Source organism: Hetaerina americana, unplaced genomic scaffold (genome assembly GCF_022747635.1).
Source record: "Hetaerina americana unplaced genomic scaffold, ioHetAmer1.1.p SCAF_6, whole genome shotgun sequence".
NCBI lineage: Eukaryota > Metazoa > Arthropoda > Insecta > Odonata > Calopterygidae > Hetaerina > Hetaerina americana.
The window spans coordinates 14,405,998-14,427,307 of record NW_027287205.1 but is presented as its reverse complement, the minus strand read 5'-3'; the positions used below and the strand labels follow the sequence as shown (position 1 = coordinate 14,427,307).

Here is a 21,310-nt window from a genome sequence, read left to right as displayed (position 1 = left end):
CGAAGCTCAACTACTACAACCCATCAGAAAAATACCTTCTGATTGTTCTAAAAGAATTGTAGAGCTAAATGAGACCCTATGGACCAAATTAGATGGTAATGAGTGGTTATTTGTAGCACCAAAAACTGAAAGATTAACCATACTTTGTGAAAATGAGGAAGCCACTGATGTATTGTTAAAAGGTTCGGGTAAATTGAAATTCTTGAACAGGTGTAGAGGATATAGTAACGATGTAATGTTTCAAACTCAAATACGAGTAGCCTCAAATACCACCAACAAGGATGTGATACCTGATCTAAACATTATATATGACTGTTGTGAGGACGATGGGGTCAAACTAAAGTTTGAACAAGTGAAATTGTATGCACCACTTAAACATGTCACTAATAATTTAGAAGACTTACAATATGCTAGCCATAAGGTGGATGAAGTAGAGAAATTAATATCGGAACAAGAATGGAAACTACACCATTCTGACAGAGTGATGCATCTGTCCTATTTAACAATTTTAGGGTTAGTGGTGATTGGATTGATGATTTTATGTTACTGCTGCAAATGTTGTCACAGATGTTTTCCAAACCATTTCAAATCCTGTAAAGAATGTGAACCTTTTAAGGCCATAGTGTCTAAACCAAAGTTTGTGAATAAGGTTAAACTGTCTGATGAAAGATTGCCTCAAATAGAAGAGGAAATTGAACTAACTTCCAGTGTTGTGCTACCATCCCCTGGGAGAGAGAGACGATCGGTTTCCGAACCTGCCCGAGGGAAACGCTAATGATACAGAGGAAAACACCTGGAAATAGGTGTTTCCTCTTCTCTGAGGAGGGAGGTGTACTGGTCGCCGCCCAGCTACGATGACGGGACCCAGAGACATTCAGACAAAGGACAGATGACCAGCGATAAGTTGGGAGTGGTAAACCATTCTCCCCTCTCGCTAGATATCCAAGTGTCGACATATACGAGGGTCATCCGGAAGGTAGTACCCGTTCGTGCCGCATGAAGTGCTGACGACGCGAGTAGCCGCTGGACGAGGTCAGATAGCTTCAGTGGCTTGTCTGCCTTCTCTGAGCCAAGTTGCGTGACGCTAGCATTGCCTGTGTTGTTTCTGTGATTGTTTACAATGTTTAAAAAAATTGAGAACGCCGCCAGTTGTGAAGTGAGGGCAGTGATTAAATTCCTCAATGCAAGAAACGTTCGCCCATGTGATATTCATCGCCAATTAAAGGAGGTGTATGGAGACAATGTAATGGACGAGTCGTCTGTTCGGCGGTGGTGTCGCAACTTCAACATGGGGAGGGGGAACACACACGACGATGAGCGTTCGGGGAGACCGTCGGTCATTACAGACCAACTGGTGAGCTCAGTTGACGAATTCGTGAGGAACGATCGGCGCGTCACAATTGATGACATCTGTGAGCATTTTCCCAATGTTTCTCGAACAATTGTTCATGAAATTGTTAAACACCATCTGCATTATGCAAAAATTTGTGCAAGATGGGTCCCTCGCGTATCTCAATGAGCTGGCGGCGAAGGACTATGCAGCAGGAATACAGAAACTTGTCACACGTTATGACAAATGCCTTAATTTGCTTGGAGATTATGTTGAGAAGTAGTTTAAAGTATCCTCTTTCAAATAAAATTTTTTATGTTTGTTAATATTTACTTTTGTGTCTTTATTTCACGAACGGGTACTACTTTCCGGATGACCCTCGTATATACCCAAGAGACAGGACAGAAGATAAGAAGCGAGATGGTGGGAGAGATGAACCATACACCCCTATCACCAGACTCGAGGAGGGGTCAGCAGGCCAAAGGCCACCCTGGCGAGAGACCTTGCACTCCCCTCCCCTGTTTTCCTTTCACCCCCACCCCATCTCTCCCCACGGTGGATGAATGTATTTAAACGCCCCAAAAAGGGAAAGAAGGGGCGTTCTCTGATTATTAGACTTGTAGCTCTTGGACGGGTCACGTCAGACCCAGAGGGCAGCCGTTGTACTCTACTGTAACTCTAATAAACTCCTTGTTGATTCTAATTTACTTTGAGTAATAACTCTTAAGTGTCCAAAGACCCTACCGGAGATTCTTCGCAGCCACTCGAGATGAATCTCCTCTTCCATGTCTGATCAAGAGATCACTACACAATGCTCAATTTTGGAGTCGATATAATCTAAGCTACCCTCTAGAACTCCCCAAATAATTTACGCACTTAACCGGATTACGACCGGATTCTAGCTTTCTCAATATTTCAAACAGAACTGTGGCCACCATTCTTACTTTGGGGAAATATTTCGGCGTATGTACAATGTATTCTTCAAAAATATAATCTATTTCATTCATAATTACCTCCGCCGCATCGTCTAGCCGTTTTTTTTACATTATTTATTGTAGGATAGGCTATAAATCCTTCAAGCCACAATAGAAAACCACCATTTCCTAACAACACACTTAAAGACGATGTAGTGTTGTGGCTACTCACTGAATGTGTCCTTCGATGAGGGTGTGCAGATATCGGAAGGCGGCCGTGGAGAATACACTCATGCTTGACGGGTTGACACTTGCGTTGTACGAACCCCCGCCGCCTGGCTCCATGGCTCCCACTACCAAATCCATCCTCTCTAGGATCTTCTTGCCTGGCGAAACAAAAGCAAATGAATTTTAGGTGATTTCCACATTTTTCGGGCTGCGTCCGCGTATGTCGTTTAAAAGTACAACAGTTTCGCCAGCTATCCTGCTGGCGTCCTCAGGTCAAGGATGAAAAGAAGCTTGTTGTCCCGTCTTATATAGGAAAAATCCGGCGCCAATACCGGGAAATTTCTTGGCCAATCAGGGAACGTCCTCATATTTGCGCGGGATTATTCGTTTCCACGCACTGTGGAGTGGATATCCATCCTCTCTGTTAAAATTTTTTGGCCTTTTAACGATTTCAATGGCCTCTCTGATTATTCTCTGGAAGTATTTTCCTTCTTTCGCTATTATTTTAGCGTCGTCGAAGAGAATAGAGTGTCCAGGTTCACTCCAGGCGTGCTCAGCGATGGCCGATGCTCTAAACTGTTTGGCCTTGGTTGCCCTCTGGTGTTCACTCATGCGTGTTTTCAGCGCTCTGCACGTTTCACCGATGTACCATTTGCCACAGGAGCATGGCACTTGGTACACGCCTTCTGATATTAACGGTGAAATTCCATCCTTGGGTCCGGGTAGGGTGTCAGCTATCTTGGTGACGCAGTTGAATCTGGTCACCACATCATGTTTCCTTAAAGCCCTCGCGATTCTTTCCGAAGTCCCTGCGATGAAGGGGATGGTGACGTAAGCCTTCGGACGTGGTCTGGAGTCTTCCTCTCTGTCAGGAACAGCGGTGGTTTGTCTCTTCTTTTCTTCCTTCTCGGCCCTTTTTTGGATCATATGAGCGCTGTATCCATTCCTTTGCAGGGCATTTGTCAAGTGTTTCTTCTCGTTGGCAATAGAATCGGAGTCACATATTTTATATGCTCGGTTGACAAGTGTGTCTACCAGTGAGGTCTTCTGACTGGGATGGTGGTGCGATGCAGCATTAAGGTAGCGGTCGGTGTGAGTAGGCTTCCTGTATACTCTGTGTCCAAGCCTCCCATTCCCTGTATTTCTCTTCACCATGACGTCCAAGAAGGGCAGTTGATGATCCTTTTCCACCTCCATAGTGAAGTGGATGGCTTGATGCTGTGAGTTCAGATGTTTCAGGAACTTTTTTAATTCTTCCTCTCCGTGTGACCAAATGACAAAAGTGTCGTCGACATATCTTAGCCACAGTGAGGGCCGCTTGTCGCAGGATTCCAGTGCTTTCTTTTCGAAGCTCTCCATGTAGAGGTTGGCCACAACCGGGGAGAGGGGTGAGCCCATCGCAGCTCCTTCCATCTGCTCGTAATGGTCACCATTCCATAGGAAGAAGGAATTGCGGAGGCAATGCTCCACCAATCCTGGAAAGTCCTTAGGGATTCCGCGGGAGGTGAGTTCCTTGATGATATTCAGCGATTCCTCAATAGGGACGCTGGTGAAAAGCGATTCAACATCGAAGCTGACCATGAGATCGTTGTCGTGGATGGTGATGTTTCTTATTACGTCAATGAAATGCGTCGAGTTTTTTACGAAGCTGGGTGTCTGTCCGACGTGGTCCTGCAGAGACCGCGCCAAGTACTTGGCGAGTTGGTAAGTCGGAGCGTCAATCTGGCTCACAATCGGTCGGAGAGGTACATCCTTCTTGTGAATTTTGGGCAGGCCGTACAGTCTCGGTGGTTTCGGTGCAGTCGGAAGCAGGCGTCGTTGCTCTTCTTTTGGAATAAGCGATCGTTTAATGATAGCCCTTGTGCTTCTCTCCGTCTTGGCAGTCGGATCGCTTTTCAATTTCCTATAAGTCGGACTGCTGAGGATGAGCGATATTTTCCCTTCGTAATCCTCTCTATTTATCAGGACTGTTGCGTTGCCTTTGTCAGCTGGTAAAATGATTATACTCTCGTTGTCCCTTAGCAATGGTAATGGTAATGGTCTCCCTGTGGCAAATGGTACATCGGTGAAACGTGCAGAGCGCTGAAAACACGCATGAGTGAACACCAGAGGGCAACCAAGGCCAAACAGTTTAGAGCATCGGCCATCGCTGAGCACGCCTGGAGTGAACCTGGACACTCTATTCTCTTCGACGACGCTAAAATAATAGCGAAAGAAGGAAAATACTTCCAGAGAATAATCAGAGAGGCCATTGAAATCGTTAAAAGGCCAAAAAATTTTAACAGAGAGGATGGATATCCACTCCACAGTGCGTGGAAACGAATAATCCCGCGCAAATATGAGGACGTTCCCTGATTGGCCAAGAAATTTCCCGGTATTGGCGCCGGATTTTTCCTATATAAGACGGGACAACAAGCTTCTTTTCATCCTTGACCTGAGGACGCCAGCAGGATAGCTGGCGAAACTGTTGTACTTTTAAACGACATACGCGGACGCAGCCCGAAAAATGTGGAAATCACCTACTCATCGCCGCGGAAACCTTCGAACGAACAAATGAATTTTAGTTTGAATTTTATATTTTTTACTTAGATGTCACCATAGGAAGAAAATAAAAACTGTTGAATCTCATCGAAAAATCTCCATATATATATATATATATATATATATATATATATATATATATATATATATATATATATATATATATATATATATATATATATATATATATATATAAATAAATATCTATACCAATAAATAAATAAATATATATATGATTTCGTCGACTCAACACGGAAGTGTTGAAGAATAAATTAGACAGCAACAAACAATATAGAAACACTTAAAAAGATCACTCACACATTATTTCTTGATAATTTCAACGGAATTCCGCTCCGTCTTCATCGGAAGATGTAGAAGTAAAGATCCTTTACTTCTTACTAGTGGACACAGACCAAACCACACAGAAATACACAAAAAAGAGACTCACTATTTTTCGAATTTTCGACGGCCATGACCACCTTTATCAAGGAAGAGAGGGACAGAACTGTGTTTCTGTGTGCTTTTGTCTGTGTCCACTACTGCTAAGTGTTATACAATACATATATATATATATATATATATATATATAGTACAATACACAGTAACACATAATATAGAAACACAAAAAAAGAGAACACTCACACGTATTTTCTTGATATTTCGACGGAAACAATCCGTCTTCCTCTGAAGATGTAGAAGTAATGACTGCTGGAATTGTTGAGGTGAGGGGTGCGAGAGAAAGGGAAGGGGGCCAGGGGAAGGGGAGAACGGGAGGCGAAGGAGGGGTGAAAGGAATGGTTGGGGAGAGGAAAGGAAATACTATATACACACATATATTGTGCATGTAGGGCATTAAGGGAGATGAAGCTAAATAAGGCCGTGGGAGTGGATAACATTCCCGCGGAACTCGATCTCGGGCCCTTCCGGTCGGCAGTCCAACGCTCAACCCCCTGGACTACCGCAACCCACATGTGTTTATATAAATAAATTAATGCATAAATAAATAAATATTTTATGTATACACACATCTTCCCTATTTCCTCATTTAATCACTTTCTAATAAATTCTCTTTCTAATACGACCTCCCAAGGGCCCAGGCTAACACCGCAATCATCCGCGACCCGCGAATAAATGTAATGTATATTAAACTTATAAAAAGTCTCTAGGATGTAAATTATAAATAATTTGCATGAAGTTGACCCTAAAGAGCAAAGAAAAAACACAGAAACACAAAAAAAGAAAAGAAATTCACTCGTTTTCGATTTTTCGGTGGTGCAAACCACCTTTCTCAAGGAATACAAGGAAGGAACTTGGGAGTGTGTAATTTTCTTCAATGTCTAGAGGTTAGGTGGAGGAAGGGACTATAAAGTCTCAATGTTTGCCTAATACAGCCAATAACAAAATAAGCAAATAATTAACGAATCATACCCCCTGAGGTCAGCCATTGCACTCATTGAACCCCCACTCCTACCCAAAGCCATTTCGATTTCCTTCAATAAGCCGTTGTATAAACGTTTTCGCATTTTAAAATTATAATTCCCGTCCCTTTTTTTCTGATTCAACTCCTTCTTAGACAGTAAAAGTTTAGCCTACCGCCTACCTTGCCCTCTGATTATTCTCTGCCTTCTACCTCTACTTCTGGCCAAAGAACAAAATCCCTCTATTATAGGATCATTAATCGCAAAGATTCCTGCAAGCATTCTTCCCTGTCTACTATGCTCCTAATCCCGAAGCGCGGCTCTCACCACAGCCGTACCTTAAATATTGATTATAGTGTCACCATTTTAACATACATCCAACCCTCTGACAACTAACTCAAAATAAAGAATACCTGAGCAGGCATATATAGAATATCTCTTGGTCGCCTCTTTTTCTTGGAATATATAAGCGCTGGTATATACTTCACAATTTTCCCCTGCTTGTCGAAACCCCTCCGTATTAATCCGACTTCTATAAAACCTTTACCTGCTCTCACATTCCATCCACCACCTTCCCCTCGATTCACCTACCACAAGGTTTCTTCTGCCCGAAGAAGATGAAGGTTGTGTCACCAAAAATTGCGGAATATGTCATTGTAATCTACCCTTAGGTCTATTTAACGAACGTATCCAATATACTGCCAAGGAATGAACGCTCAACGCTCCCAACTTCCTTAAATCCCTACGCCCTCCGTCGTTTCAATGTTCCACAAAGCATATCAACATTAGCGCAAGTGTGCGAGATGGGATAGCCCCTAAATTCTATGCCACTTACCGACTATCCTGGGCAGGTAGTCCTTATACGTTATGGACTGGAAGATGGCGGTGACAATCCTCCGGGTCTCCTGGAACAGCCGCTCATCGTCCCAGTGGGGGTGCATGTCGCTCAGTCTCCTAGCTACCCTATTGTGCTCTCGAATGAGCACCACGTGGTGCGACGCCAGCCAGGGGTGCTCGTTCAATCTTTCGTCACCTATGTCCACATTTAAAGAAAAAACCAATAAGAGATCCCTGATAAGTCTGTCTATTCATGTCATGGGAATAAAGGCATACTTCCTCCCAGGTTCCTCATATTTAGCTGATCAACCTCTACTCTATAAGGCGGCAGGAAGTAAGCAAGCTATCGGAGTTAACTCACCCGTCAGGTAGCAGACGTTCTCCTTGCTGGACCTCTCACGGCAGCGATCTAGGAATTCATCGAGGAGTAGCGGGAACTCCTGACCGATCTTGATCTCCTCCGAAGATGAAGAAGACGACGATGAAGAAGATGATAGGAAATTCCATTTCCCACCTTTTTTTTCAGCGCCTTCGTCGTCTTCATCTTCTCCGTCTTCATCTCCATCTCCGGGCGGGTCGTTTTCGGGCTACGTGAAAGGCGTTAGAGTTACTGCACCAAATGGAAATCTAGGAAATAGCCTGTTTACTACAAGGTTAAATTTGCCATAATTACGTTATTCTACATCTACATAATGCCCCGCAAGCCGCAGTAAGGGCGTGCGGCGGGGGTGTTAGGTCCCTATCCGTAAAAGGGAACGAAATCATATTCAAAACCAACAAATAGATGCAAACCCATACCCTCAATGATGTACACACCCATGCAAAAATCCTTTCATTTTTTATGGATGCAAATCATACATTATCATGCAAAAAATAATTGCACCTTAGGATGCAGTGAGAAATTTATCCAATACAGTTGAACAATGATTACTACAGACAAGTTGAAGGCTTAGCAATGGAGTCTTCTTTGTCACCACTCCATGATGATTTTAATTGAACAACTTTGAAGGAAAACTATTCAGCAGTTCCTCATTTTTAATTGTATTAAAGGTATTCCCTTTGAATCCGGCCCCCTGTATTTCCCTAGCATAGGGCTAGAATGACCATGGATTTTCCTCAATATATTTGCTTATTATTTTAGATTTAAAAGAGTGTAGTACTCAGCGCATGATAATTTTCGTTTTACTGCTGCATTATTTTAGTTTCTGTTTGGATGCATAAACGTGCACTTTATCCTTACTTTTAAAGCTCTTTTTAAAAGCTCTAGCCTTCGCAATGCCGATCTGTCTTATCCGTTGTACCGTCAAGGTGAACTGTTGCATTTAAGTTTGAACGGGATGTACGTCTTCATTCTTTCGCGTAAAATAATTGAGATATATTTTCAAGTGTTCTTTGAATTGGTTTTTATTATTTATGTCTTGTATTCTGGTAATTCTAGTTTTAAATATTCTCGTATTCCATTGAAATTTGCCTTGTTGGAGTATTTTTTTAAGTATATTTTTAGCTTTTTTACATTTTCACGAACAAAATTGCATGATGGTAACTGATAACGTCCATTTTTGAATTGTTTGTAAAGATTTTTGGCGTAGAAGTCGCGAGGAAGGTCCGCCCCGACTTGCTTCACCTCTGAATTTAGCTCCTCGAAAGAAGGCAGAATGTACTCGGAGCTGCAGTACGTCGTGTCCTTCGTCATAGATGTGCTAATGAGTTGATATTATCGATGCAAATCCATCGCTTTATGTTTCATTCTCGTTTGAGCTAATTAACTCAATGTACCAGAGGCCGAGATATCTCCATAAAAACTCAAGGCACGAGGCCACGCGTCGACCATTTCATTGAATACAGGTTTATGTCAAGAGTCCATGCATAAGATTGGTTTTCTGTTTCTGTTTTCTGTTTCAAATTCTGAAGCGGCAGATTATGTATCCGGAGAATTTTTTATTTTATGGAAAATTATTGCTAATCGTTGCGTGTCGTGAAAATATTTCTGCCTGTGGTATATGGAATCAATTTCCGAAATGTAGTCAATTTTTGGGTGAAATGGGTATTCTTTTTTCTGCAAGCGCGGTGCTAAAAACACTACCCCTAAATGGGTTCGTAAAGCAAACTAAACCCAAGTTGGTCTCTCCAGTTATGGATTCAGCTCAAAGTGGCTTGGCGCCTGACAACCAGCCATGAAGATAAATAGCAGATCTGTGGTCCAGATAGGTACCCTTACGGATAAAGAAAGAGGAAATTAGTTGTAGTGAAGGGGGTTCTCCTTGAATCCATTATCTGGTAAATTTGAAAAGCACACCGAATAAAATTAGAGATTATTTAATTGTAAGGCGCTGCACCCGGATGCTGAATTTCTAGAAGATAAAGTGAATTGGGTTTGGAAGGTGAATGAAGAAACAAGCCGAGGAGAAGCAGGTGTATTGGCGATTTTCTTCGACACTGCGAAGTTTCAAAACTAACCATAGACAAATAAGTGAAGAAAAGATTTTGTTCGATTTTTGATGACCCATGAATTAGTAAACTGTGCGAAGGCAAATTACACTTAGAACTAGGTTATTGAAACAGAATGGGCTTGTGCCCAGGATGTCATTACTTCATACCTCGCCGCCGTCTTCGGGTGCCTCTCGCTTTTTCTTGTAGTGGTGTTGATCATTCTTCAGGGGGTACGAATGAACACTCCTCGTCTTCAGCAGGCCATTCTTCCACAAACGCAGCTTGTTCAAAATTTCTAGGTCGTCGCCGTAGATGACAGAGAGGTCCATGAAACTGCTCACGTGGTTGATCTGCGGAGGAAGAAAATGGTAATAGTTGCTGTAACAATGTAACCGATAGGAGACTCCCTTTAAAATTCCTTAACCATCATTTCTCCCTAAGCAGAATACCAGTTTTAGAACGGTCACTACCACGGCTAACATTTCATAGTTAACCTGTTTCATATTTTTTATTTATAACAGTAAAAATGTCTTTCGGTCAACCTAAGCCGCAATACCTGAATGAGAAAACGAGCATGGATAATATACTGTAAATGCTGTTTTTCTCTATGGGTATCTTTCTTATGGCTCATGGAAGTAGCAAATTTGATTCCACTTCAATTTCAAAACAGTGAAAGTGTAACTGGGGAGAAGGGGAATTTTGATGCAGTATATGGAATACATCCTGAAAAATTACAAGCGCCTAAGACTTCAGGCAAGACATAGCATCAGTTGCAAAACGGGGAGAATGATATAAAGTAATACTTATTGAGTGGAGATCGTGGGCCTATTTCCAGGGCCACTTAACCCTGTCACCCCGTAGCCAAATATTTCGTGTGATACAACTACATTATCATTTTCCTGAGCATAATTCTGATAAATCCTCAGTCGCATAATTAAAATCATTTCGGGAATCAAAATTGCCTTAAGCCAAGATAAAATGTTTAAAACTCCCACCGTTGCTTAACATAAGGGAGATAGATTCTAGTACAGATAAATAAAAATGCTCATCCTTTCCCCGAACAATTAGAAATCATAATAGTAAGAAACCGAAGTCACTTTCAAAATATTAAAAACATTTAATTTACAAGTTAGGACAAAATTAGACATTGGAAATATATTAGGTATAGTTGTAGGTGTATAACAAAACATATGTATACATGTGTATGTTAGTCGGTAGTTGGAGTGTTTGCATGTGTGAGGGGTGTAAGTGATCTTGCATGAATGTATTCCATGTTATGCTTGTAGATAGTAGAAATTGGTGGCTTTTACATGTGGTTTTTTTCTTTCTTAATTACGGGGGTTTCCTAACACCCCCCGCCACCCATCCTTGTGGCGGCTCTCGAGGTATTAAGTAGATGTAGATGGAGATGGACATCTGGACACCCTAGGGTATGATACCAAGGATTTTAAACTATTCCCTTGTATTTTTATTTGGTTGGTGACAGCATTTTTCGAAGTTAGTCAGCATCTTCAGGTCCTAGGACACTGATTGCTACGCCAGCAAAATCAGGAAAACCGACCAGATGGAATAACGTGGGAGTAATCCAAAAACTATGCCATCTACATCTATGTACCTCAAAAGGTACAGGATATTATTCTAAGATGATGTTCCATTTTCAGCATACCCGTGACGTTGTCCATTACAATCGTGTTAGGACGGTATATTCTCTCTTCACAAGATGATGATAATGCTTCCCAAACCCCACCGTGAACAAATGATTACGGCTTCAATCGGAATAAGTTAGATGTTCGATCAAGTTGAAAGAATGAAGAACTTAGGCAATTGAAGGAAATGAAAAGAGTGCTGTAAGAAGTTAATTCCTTTGCATCTTTTGACCAAATAATGCTTCTTAGTATTATTTTCTAATAGTACTTCAACACCTGCTAATTAATTGAATGCTAGCCCTATAAGGATTTGTTACATCGTATTTTCTTTGGTTGAATCCAACAAATGCAAAGGATTGTATCCTTATACACAGGACATTTCAGATTGTTGAAACTCTCCGGTGTTATTGAAACGAATTAATGTAACAGGCAATAGTCATTGTAAAATAAAAAGTATTTTAAGGCATTTCCCATTTCGTTACACCGAAGGAGCTGCCTTAGTATTTTCTGATGCGCCCAAATGAATCCTTTCGGCACGACCAAAGACTCGCTCGTATTTTAAGCAACTAGCTTTGGAAATTGCGTGTTGTCTAGAAATTATACTAAAGTAAAATTTAGTTCGTCACATGGTTCCGAGTGATTGGAAGACGGCTAAAATGAAAAGTGTATGAAAGCACTGAGAGAAGGAAGAACTGAGTAAATACGGGCCTTTTTTTATATACGAGTATCTTTGCATGGCCATGGAGTTATGATTGCCAATTTAACAGTAATACATGAAGATTGTCAGGCATTATGATTAAATAACCAGCATAGGTTTTAAAAGGGACTGCTGCATGAGACACAATGAGAAGCATTTTAGTATTCATGATATCATTGTGTTGAGAGGGAGCGTTATTCAGGATAATATTTTATAATTTTTATAGAGTTTATAGCTTTCAAAAAACCTGATGTTGATGCGCAGTATCGAAACCATGGTCGTGGAACATTAAAAGTGTGTGGAAGTGTAGAGTTTCTCTTATTTTTTACCCTCAACATGGAGTAACTCCCCAGAGTTAGGCCGAAAAATAACACCAGGGTAAATAAAAATAAAATTATATGCCATGGTTCGTTTAATTTCTAAGAAAGTTTTAATTTTTTTAAAATTTTATTCCTGGCGATCAATATTGACTGATAGATGCACAGGGCAAATTTGATTTTTTATAACATCGTTTTGCTAATTAATGCCCTCTCAGGCTTTCAAACTGATCGGACGTGATTTCAGATTGCTCCTGACAGCCAGTTTGACTCCACCTGCCGACCAGCCTGCCGCTTAGTGCTTTAGGATATGGTAGACGTACATATTGGTTCGTTTCATAGTTTTTGTTTAGTTATCTTTTGTGTGTGGTAGCAGTTAATTTTTGGTGGATGCTGGTGGTTTCTTTCCTTCGACTTCTGTTATTTATTAATGCTTTTTCCTTTTTAACCATCTATTTTCCCTCTGAAAGCCAGACCTTATTTAAGCATCGTTTCTTTCGCTCAGGCTACAGATTCCATTCCAAAGTGTAACTTATTGAGTGAGTTCAGGTAACCCCTCTTAGAAACTTTAGCCTAGTGTATATCGGTTAGCTTTTGTTGGGCACACGGTTGTTAAATTAAGATGGTTTCATTTAGATAAACTTTTGCCATGTTCGAAGGCACTGGCGAATGCGCGGCTTTAAGGACTGGTATCGTCATGTTGTTGAGGATGGTGCTGGAGCTTCGATCGGGTATCGCCGTTGTGAGGGCTCCCCTCGGGAGAGATGGTGCTCGGGGTGAAAATACGAAAACCCGTCACGCCATAAGTATGCACGGAATGATCCGAATACTACATTTGTCTGGGCGAGACCTACTTCGTGTCCCATCTCTCAATGAAGGATAGTCTCTCGTCCGTACGTCAAATGATTGGAGGGTCGTCTCTCGAGTAAGGGTAAGTTAACGCTGCGGCGAGGATTGGACTCTGAAGAGGCAGATTCCATCTCCGTCTGCAACAGGCACCAGGTGCTGTCGGATGACGGAGCCAATATGAGGGTTTAAAAGAAAGTTTGTTAGGATTTTGTTGGAGCGGACTTTGTTGATCTGGGGCCTGTCCTATCATTGTGTTGGGTCAATCGCTCCGTGGTCCATTATACTGACGATGCATTGCAAATTGTGGTGCGCAGATAACACGAACACATTTCGAGGGCTTAGCATAATTGGTAATCAAGAGCGCATTTCATATCTTGGGATAAAAAAGCAGAATCCAGTGCTTTTTGTTACTGCAGATGAAGTTTCGCCTCTCGGATGCCAAAAATTTTTGACCATACAAATACTTGTGTTAAAACAATATACAACCCAGGTAAGTTTTATTAATATTGGTGCCTCGAAATATATAAAAGATATTTATGCGAGCGAATGCAATACTTGTGCCTCTGTTAACCATAAAACGTCTGGAAAAAGGGCTGTGAACATACATGAAACGGTAAAACAAAAAGTGGTAGACCTAATAAAATTTGTAACATTAAATTTCCGTTGAATCAGATATCGGATATTGGACACACAGGTTCAATTTCTGCAACTGCTTTAATTCTGTAAGTACAAACGCAGATATAGTAGATGGAACGGAGAGTTGCCTCACAGGAGACATAGGAAACAGAAATTTTTTCCCGAATGGTTTCACAATTTACAGAAGGGGCAGACCTAAGAGATTGAGTGGGGGATATTCATTGTTGTTAAGTGGCATTTTAGTAGCAAACAATACAAATGCGACGTAGATGACATAGAAAGCGTATGGGTCAACATTAAGGACTACAACGGCACAAGCTTATTCGTGTGTTCATTTTACAGTCCCACAGATTCTAGTACAAATTACCTACACAAACTTCACGACCAAATATCCAGTCTTAGCAACAAACATAGCAACAGTATTATTATGGTCGCTGGTGATACAAATATACCGCCAAGTGACTGGGACACGTAGTGCGTAAGAATATCTGCCAAAATTAAAAATTCATGTCAAGAACTTCTTAATATATTTGCAAACGACTCTTTTGAACAAATTTTTAAATCACCAACACGGGGCCAAAGCGTGCTTGATATCTTTGCGGTTCAACACAATGTTTGAACCGAGCGCTTTCCTCGCGAGAATAGAGATGAAGAAAACGACGTCTTCTGCTGAAGTAATGGGCACTGAGATAGAAAAGTATTTTCGTGCAAAATTTTCCTCGTGTCACCCGCTGCCGCAAATCCTTTCGGTGGCATTCAGGTCAGTATGTGAACGGAAAAGGTAAGGTAAATCCCGAGAGGAAGGAGTACGCATGTACCTGCTGGACGGAGTGGTCATCCTCGTCCGTTTCTTCAGCATCTTCAGTGGGCTGGACATTGCAGTCTGTCCACTCCGAGCGCACGAAGTTCATGCAGCGGCTTCCGTACTTGGAGTAGTAGGGATCGTCCTTGGGGATGAGGATGGGCAGGCAAGTGTCCTCCGGTGGACCCTCCATCTCCATGCCGTGCCATTCACCATGCTTACAGCATTCGATAGACGAGCCGTCCTCTGGAAGCCAGGGAGGGCAATTAAATTAAAGGTCCCTATGCTAAGGATATTGTACGTGTGTATAGTACTAAACTTCAAAAGCGATTGGAGGAATACCACTCACCGTTGGTCTTCTCTTCTTGATAGCCAACATCATGCGTTATCACTTGACTCCACTGCATGAGGGAGAGGGAGTTGACCTCCTGAGGACGATTCTTGTCTTTGAAAATTTCCAGGCTGATCGTCCTAGGAGACGGTAGTCGGCCAGAGGTCGTGAACTTTACCACCTTGCTCACCCCTACAGGAATTAAATGAGAGGTTAAAGCTTGGCTGATTAAGGCGGACCGTGATTAATTACCGTGCACTTCTGGCTTAGCTCGCTTCAAGTAGCAGCGAAACTGTTTCAGGTGTTTATATAAGCAATCATTGCATAAACTTATTTATCACAAGATTTCATTGGTGAGAGTAAATATGATTTTCATTAACTACAAGAGGGGTAGCTTAGTTCACCCTTTCCTATATTCTGCAGTCGACATTAGTAAACCTAAAGAAATCAGAGGAGAAAATTGAAACACATTTCCATGGCTTGGATTCTCCAAATCTGTTATTAACTTACCAAGCATTGTCATGTTTTGGGTTCATACAGATGAATTGTGAAATAATCAGGATGAGAAAAAAACCCACTCACAATCAAATATAAACTCAGGAAGTATGGCGGGAGAAGGTCACACTTTAAAGTTGAATAGTTAAACGAAGACTTAAATCAAGATCGTATTGAAAAACGCGCCACTTTCTCAGGGTGACTTCGCCATTGTTGACAATGAGTCAGAGCAAGCAAAGATGGAGAAGATGCCAGTACGAGATTTCTGCAGGAGTCTCTGGATAAAAAACCTTTGATAGCCGGAAATCATAGTAATGAAGCAAGCCACAGGCATTAACAATAATTGCATGCCCTGCTAGGTAAGTGTGATACTTTCACCTGCCGAACCCCAAAATAAAATTACAGCTATCAACCAGAAACCCGATTTTATAGGCGAAGTTAGCTAATTTCCGCGCCGCCTGTAGTTTCAAGAGAATATTGGTAGCCCTAAAAATCACGCAGTTTGGGTAAATCTAAGTGTGCTCAGAGATACATTAGAGAATCGAACCAGGGGTCTCCGGTATGAAGTATCGGTGATCGCAACGATGATGCCTTATGAATATAACCTGGGAAGGGTGCGCTTGTACCCGAGAAAGAATGCGGATTCATAGCCACATCTTCAGGAATAAAATAGGTAAGACCGTAATGGGAGAATGTTTGATAAGGTTTTAAAAAGCAACTTAACTACAAGGCTTTGGAATTTATGACTTTGGAGGCCATATTTTATGTTTTAAATACGAATTTGAGATATTTAACAGCTAAGAAATATCCACATTGGAAATCATATAATCACCTTTCCGAGGTAAGCAAAAAAATGTGAGCAAAACGTAATGAGTGACTAGTTAATGGAAGTTGGAAAAGAAATTGACATACGAGGGGAAACTAGCATCGTATATGAGGGTTGCTATTCATATTTTTAGCCTTGAAAACAATACATGTTTTAGGCACCATTTGACGTTTCTATCTGAAAGTTAGACCCTTTTAACGCTAATATTCTACAGTACATTTATTCATTTGATCATAAATTGTGTTGTTTACGGTGACTCGAAAATGTTATCTCAGCGAAAAAATAGAGCTAACTCGTGAACACTTTCGTGCGATGATTTTTTACGACTTAAGACGTGGATTATCCTGACAGAAGTGAATAAATCAACTTACTTTTACTATTAATGATGAAGCCCCAATCGTTTTCACTGGGAAACGCTGGTATAATGCATTCCACCAAGGCCGCCGTTCACTTAGCAACAAAAGTCGTGAAGGTCGTCCAAAATCACTTGTGCCAGAAAAAATTGATGCTGTGCAAGAACTATTAAAGAAAGATCGTCATATCCCTTATCGCCAGATTGTGGCATCCTTGATAATTAGTATGACGAGCATCAATAAGACATTGCATGAAAATTTAGCCGTGCAAAATATTTGTTCACGTTAAATCCTGCATAATTTAGCAAAAGCTCAAAAGGATGCTCATGTCAATTGGTGCAAAGGAATGCCATAGAAATACAACTGCGGTGCGCCAAAAAGTGGTGTATGACACCACTTGATGATGATGTAATGTATCGAAACCCGGTCGTAAAATAAAACTCTTATCAAGTGGAAAAGTGCTTCGATCAGTATTCATTATGCTCGACTTCCACCACATCACCCCTAAAGCTACTCAATTTGATCTACATAGGCGACGAATCTTGGATATATGCGTATGGTCCCGAAATAAGACAGCAATCCACCGTATGGGTCTTCCAAGATGAGCCATACCGACAAAGGTGATTCGTGCACGAAGCCCATCGAAGCAAATGATCGTCTATTATTCCCGAATAACTAGATATGTGCCATCCGTACCGTTAGAGCAACGTATAACCGTCAAATTCTAACAGCAACGTAGCATCATTCTTCATTATGACACTGCGAGCTCTGATAGATCAGCTGAAACTGCTATGTAATTGACCAACCAAAACGACGAACTGATGGGTCATCCTCTGTAAAACCCTGATCAAGTACCAAATAACTTCTTTTTATTCTCGTTTATCAAGAAAAAAATGCGGGGCCAATGTTTTTCGGCAGCTAAGGATTGCTGCATTCAAAAACCAGGTTTTATAGGTAGTTTAATCAGAGTGGAAAAAGTGTTACGAAAATTGTTTGGAGCACATAAACAACTGTGTTTATTATCATGGAGAATACTTCGAAAAGCAATACGCAATTTTCAACAATTAATAGACGTCTTTTCATTACATGGCTGAACATGTAAATAGAAACCCTTGAATGAAGAGAGTGGTCATTGGATAAGGGAAATAAAAAAGTTATTTCATTGTAGGAGATAATTGCACACATGTCAATGAATATCATTCAAAGGGGAAGAGATTGTTTTTAAATAAATCCTATTTATGACCACAGGTTAACAAGGTATAAAAATGATTTTAGCTCACCGTCGGCATATCTGGCCTTGCGGACCCTTAAGAAAGGAGATTCAGCAATCCCGAATCCCAATTCGTTATTACATGCTCCTCCATTCACCCTGTACGGCGAGCCGAAGCATTCCTCGCAGTCCCCGGCCTCCACTCCGCATGGCTGCTCAAAGTCACGGGTTTCCCACAGTTTCGGCGGGAAGACCCCGCGGCACTTCACGATAGGTTCTCCGCTGTTGTACCCATTGACCAAGTAGCCTCTGCGATTGGATGGACGAAAAAACAATTGTGGCATCCATTTATGGTAATCACGCCAACCCAACTTGGGTCTACCTAAACTACGACTGATGAGTACGGCAGTTTCGTTTACGAACAATAGTGGGACATTGGACGAATGGAAGTCGACTTAAAAGATAGCCCTAAAATAATGAATGATAAAATATCAGAAGTCCTTCGTGCAAGTTCAGAATGCTGAAAGATATACTTAAGTCATATAGCAGAATAATTATCTCATTAAAAAAGTTGTGTGACCGCAAATATGGCATTTTTTAACCGGAATAAAACGCTTGGTCATCTATAACTTTTGTTTTCGTAGGTGTGAATACGTAGCGGTTACCTCAAATCAGGATCAGAATAATATTCACAAAATGATAGGCCCTGCTAAAACCTTGCTTTTTGCGTTTTCCTACAAATTTCTTTAGTCCAGTATGAGGTTTTGACAACATACCATATGTTCGAAAAGAATAATAGCGATTGGAACATGCGGCCCAAAAGTTATTGCAAATTTTGAATTTTCCCGAGTCACATATTTTTCAGTTTCGATTTTTTTGTGAGTTACGTTGGTACTTATTGTTCTCACTTATGCCGATAGGTTCAGCCATTTTGAATTCCCGGTTGGTTGTTGAATGCTGTTTTTCTTGGACGTGTTTTGGCCTGTCTTCGTTTTTTGTCTCTTCTAAAAAATGGATCAAAGAATCTGTATCAAATTTGGCGTGAAAAGCAAAATTAAGTGCGCGAACGTAATCCGAAGGTTGACTGTGGCATATGGAGAAGTAACCTGGGACCGAAGCAACGTTTATCGATGGTACAACATGTTCTCAGGTCCGAGAAGATGTGAACGACGAAGAGCGTGTCGGACGCCCGAGCACGTCAGCAATAGACGGAAACATTGTTAAAGTGAAGAAAATAGTATTGGCCAATCGTCGAATCACCGATAGAGAGGTTGCTGAGGACCAAAACATATCAATTGGCTCGCGCCATTCGATTTTTACCAATGATTTGGTTTCGTATCCCCGCGTCTTCGAGGGAATATTGGCGGCACGAGAAGGTACCCCACGAGTCGAGTGGCTTCCTCGAGGGTAAACGGGGGTTTTAAGTTTGATGGGTTATGACGTGGAGAAGGGTTCGTTGATAGAAATGGGGGAGAAGAAAGAACTAAAGAGCGTACAACGGCGGTCCCGATTTAACCCAAATTTAATGTAGTCTATGCAGAAACAGAGCATATAACAATGTAAACTGTATCCCTTGACACTGCTTGGCGCTTCCAACCAGAAGGGCCCAGCCCAACCTTCCTCTCTGATCTCAAGTCCCAGACCGTGCCCCTTGCAAAAAGTGAGAAAGGTCAATTTTCCCGTCCCATGCATGACAATATCGCATGGATCCTTTTCATTGCATAAAAGGGTTACACTTTCGGGCTGGGGCGCAACATATAACCATTTGCTGGAACCGGTAGGTATCCATACCGTTTGGTTTAATTCAACGATTTTACGTTCGCAAAACGAAGGTATTGCATTAATTGGTTGCAAAATAACAGCTTCGCAATCCTTGTGGGTCTGCAATAGTTGTAGTGGATATAACTGTCTACAGATTCTCCAATTGTTAGTTATTTCCTTGCGATTTTTAGATTCTTCCATGGATAGCTTCAAAAAATATCTTTTCATCTTATCTGATAGCATAAACGGTTGATTATGTTGATTAAAAATGAACTTATTTTTAGTTTTTTCCCAAGAGTAGGTAGAGGCAACACATGGTACACATTAAATCTAATTTCATTACAGAGGGGCATATATGAAACGTACCCCAACAAATTCTTGGATAAAAACACATCTAATTTTAACAGTTTTACAATAGCATTGGTATTAACCACACTCGGGGGAAAAGGAAGGGATATTCCTTTGGGTAAATTTAGTTGTTCTTTCTTAAATATATTAATCACATCACCAGAGGTAATTATCTGTGGCTGCCAAACCCCCTCATGTGTACCAACGATTTGCATCCAAGATATATCGTATTGATGAATCGCATCATGCACAGCATGGATTAGTAAGGTCAAATGTTCGTTAGCTGTGATCGTCAGTGAAAGGTAGGCATTCTGCGCCTTCAATTCCCCGGTTGACTCATTTACATAATGTCTCAATTTCTCCAACCCCTCAGACAGAATACCTTCGTTGGCTTCCACATCCGCTGAAGTACTATTCACTGTGGAAGTTGTGGATTTTAGCAGTGCTAAATGTTGCTCAACTATAGTAAGGAATTGAGAGCGTTCCTTCTCGAGTTGATTTATCTTATTTATATAAAAAGTCGCGTCGGCCTCATCTAAATCCCCGAAAAGCACCTTACGCACTGCGCCTATAAACTTGAATATTCCCAGCCTCCTTCTCGCCTTTCCCCCGGCAAGTTGAGTGATCATTCGTCACATTCCTTCCAATTTAAGGAGTTTCGACTTCACTCCAGGAACTAGGGCACTGCGGCCCGTGAGATGAATCCAGCTTGCATTCTTATGCAAATCACAGTGTTCACCTGTCAACCTTGCATACTTCTTAACAGTGCTAGCGTTGTCATATAATTGGGCTAAATTCACAAGCAACTATTTTCCACTCACTATTGAAGATCTCAGCCTCACCTATTTTATTGTAGAAAATCCCCGAGGTCTTCTCATATGTTTCCTGCAGATAATCTCTTGCCATGGCACAAGTCACCAGCAGTAAACAAAAAGGAGACTAAAGGACTCATGCTCAGGCTCTCTGTAGAAAGTTAGAGAAACAATTCACCCCATCCCAACCGATGACCTCATAAGGACCCGTCTATTGGGAAGACAGTTTTTTCGATCTCCCTCGACACACACTTTCGTCATACAGCAGCACCTTGTCACCCACTTCAAATAGCTGCAGGTTTGCTGACTTGTCATAATGTTCCTTGCTTCTTTTCTTGGCCCTTTGTAGCACTTCTTTAGCCTTAGAATGAGTTTCATTCATTCTTTGTTTTAATTCCCTTTCGTAATCGTCGCAGGTGTGGATTATGTCTGAGGATTCCTTTTGCAACGATGTAGGTAGATTTGCCTTTCTATCGAACATCAGCTGGAAAGGAGTGAAACCCGTCGACGAGTGAGGTGTTGTGTTAAA

General features: G+C 41.4%; 1 protein-coding gene across 1 annotated transcript; it reads right to left on the bottom strand.

The window, feature by feature from the left end:
* Positions 1 to 2,472: 2,472 nt before the first annotated feature.
* LOC139695256 (salivary peroxidase/catechol oxidase-like) lies at positions 2,473 to 21,163 on the bottom strand. Its single transcript, XM_071593949.1, has 7 exons — positions 21,034 to 21,163; positions 14,995 to 15,168; positions 14,662 to 14,891; positions 9,866 to 10,048; positions 7,630 to 7,855; positions 7,267 to 7,464; positions 2,473 to 2,630 (listed from the first exon to the last, which is right to left on the bottom strand). The coding sequence occupies exons 1-7, from the start codon at positions 21,161 to 21,163 to the stop codon at positions 2,473 to 2,475; spliced, it is 1,299 nt and encodes a 432-aa protein (XP_071450050.1).
* Between the last annotated feature and the right edge of the window lie 147 nt (positions 21,164 to 21,310).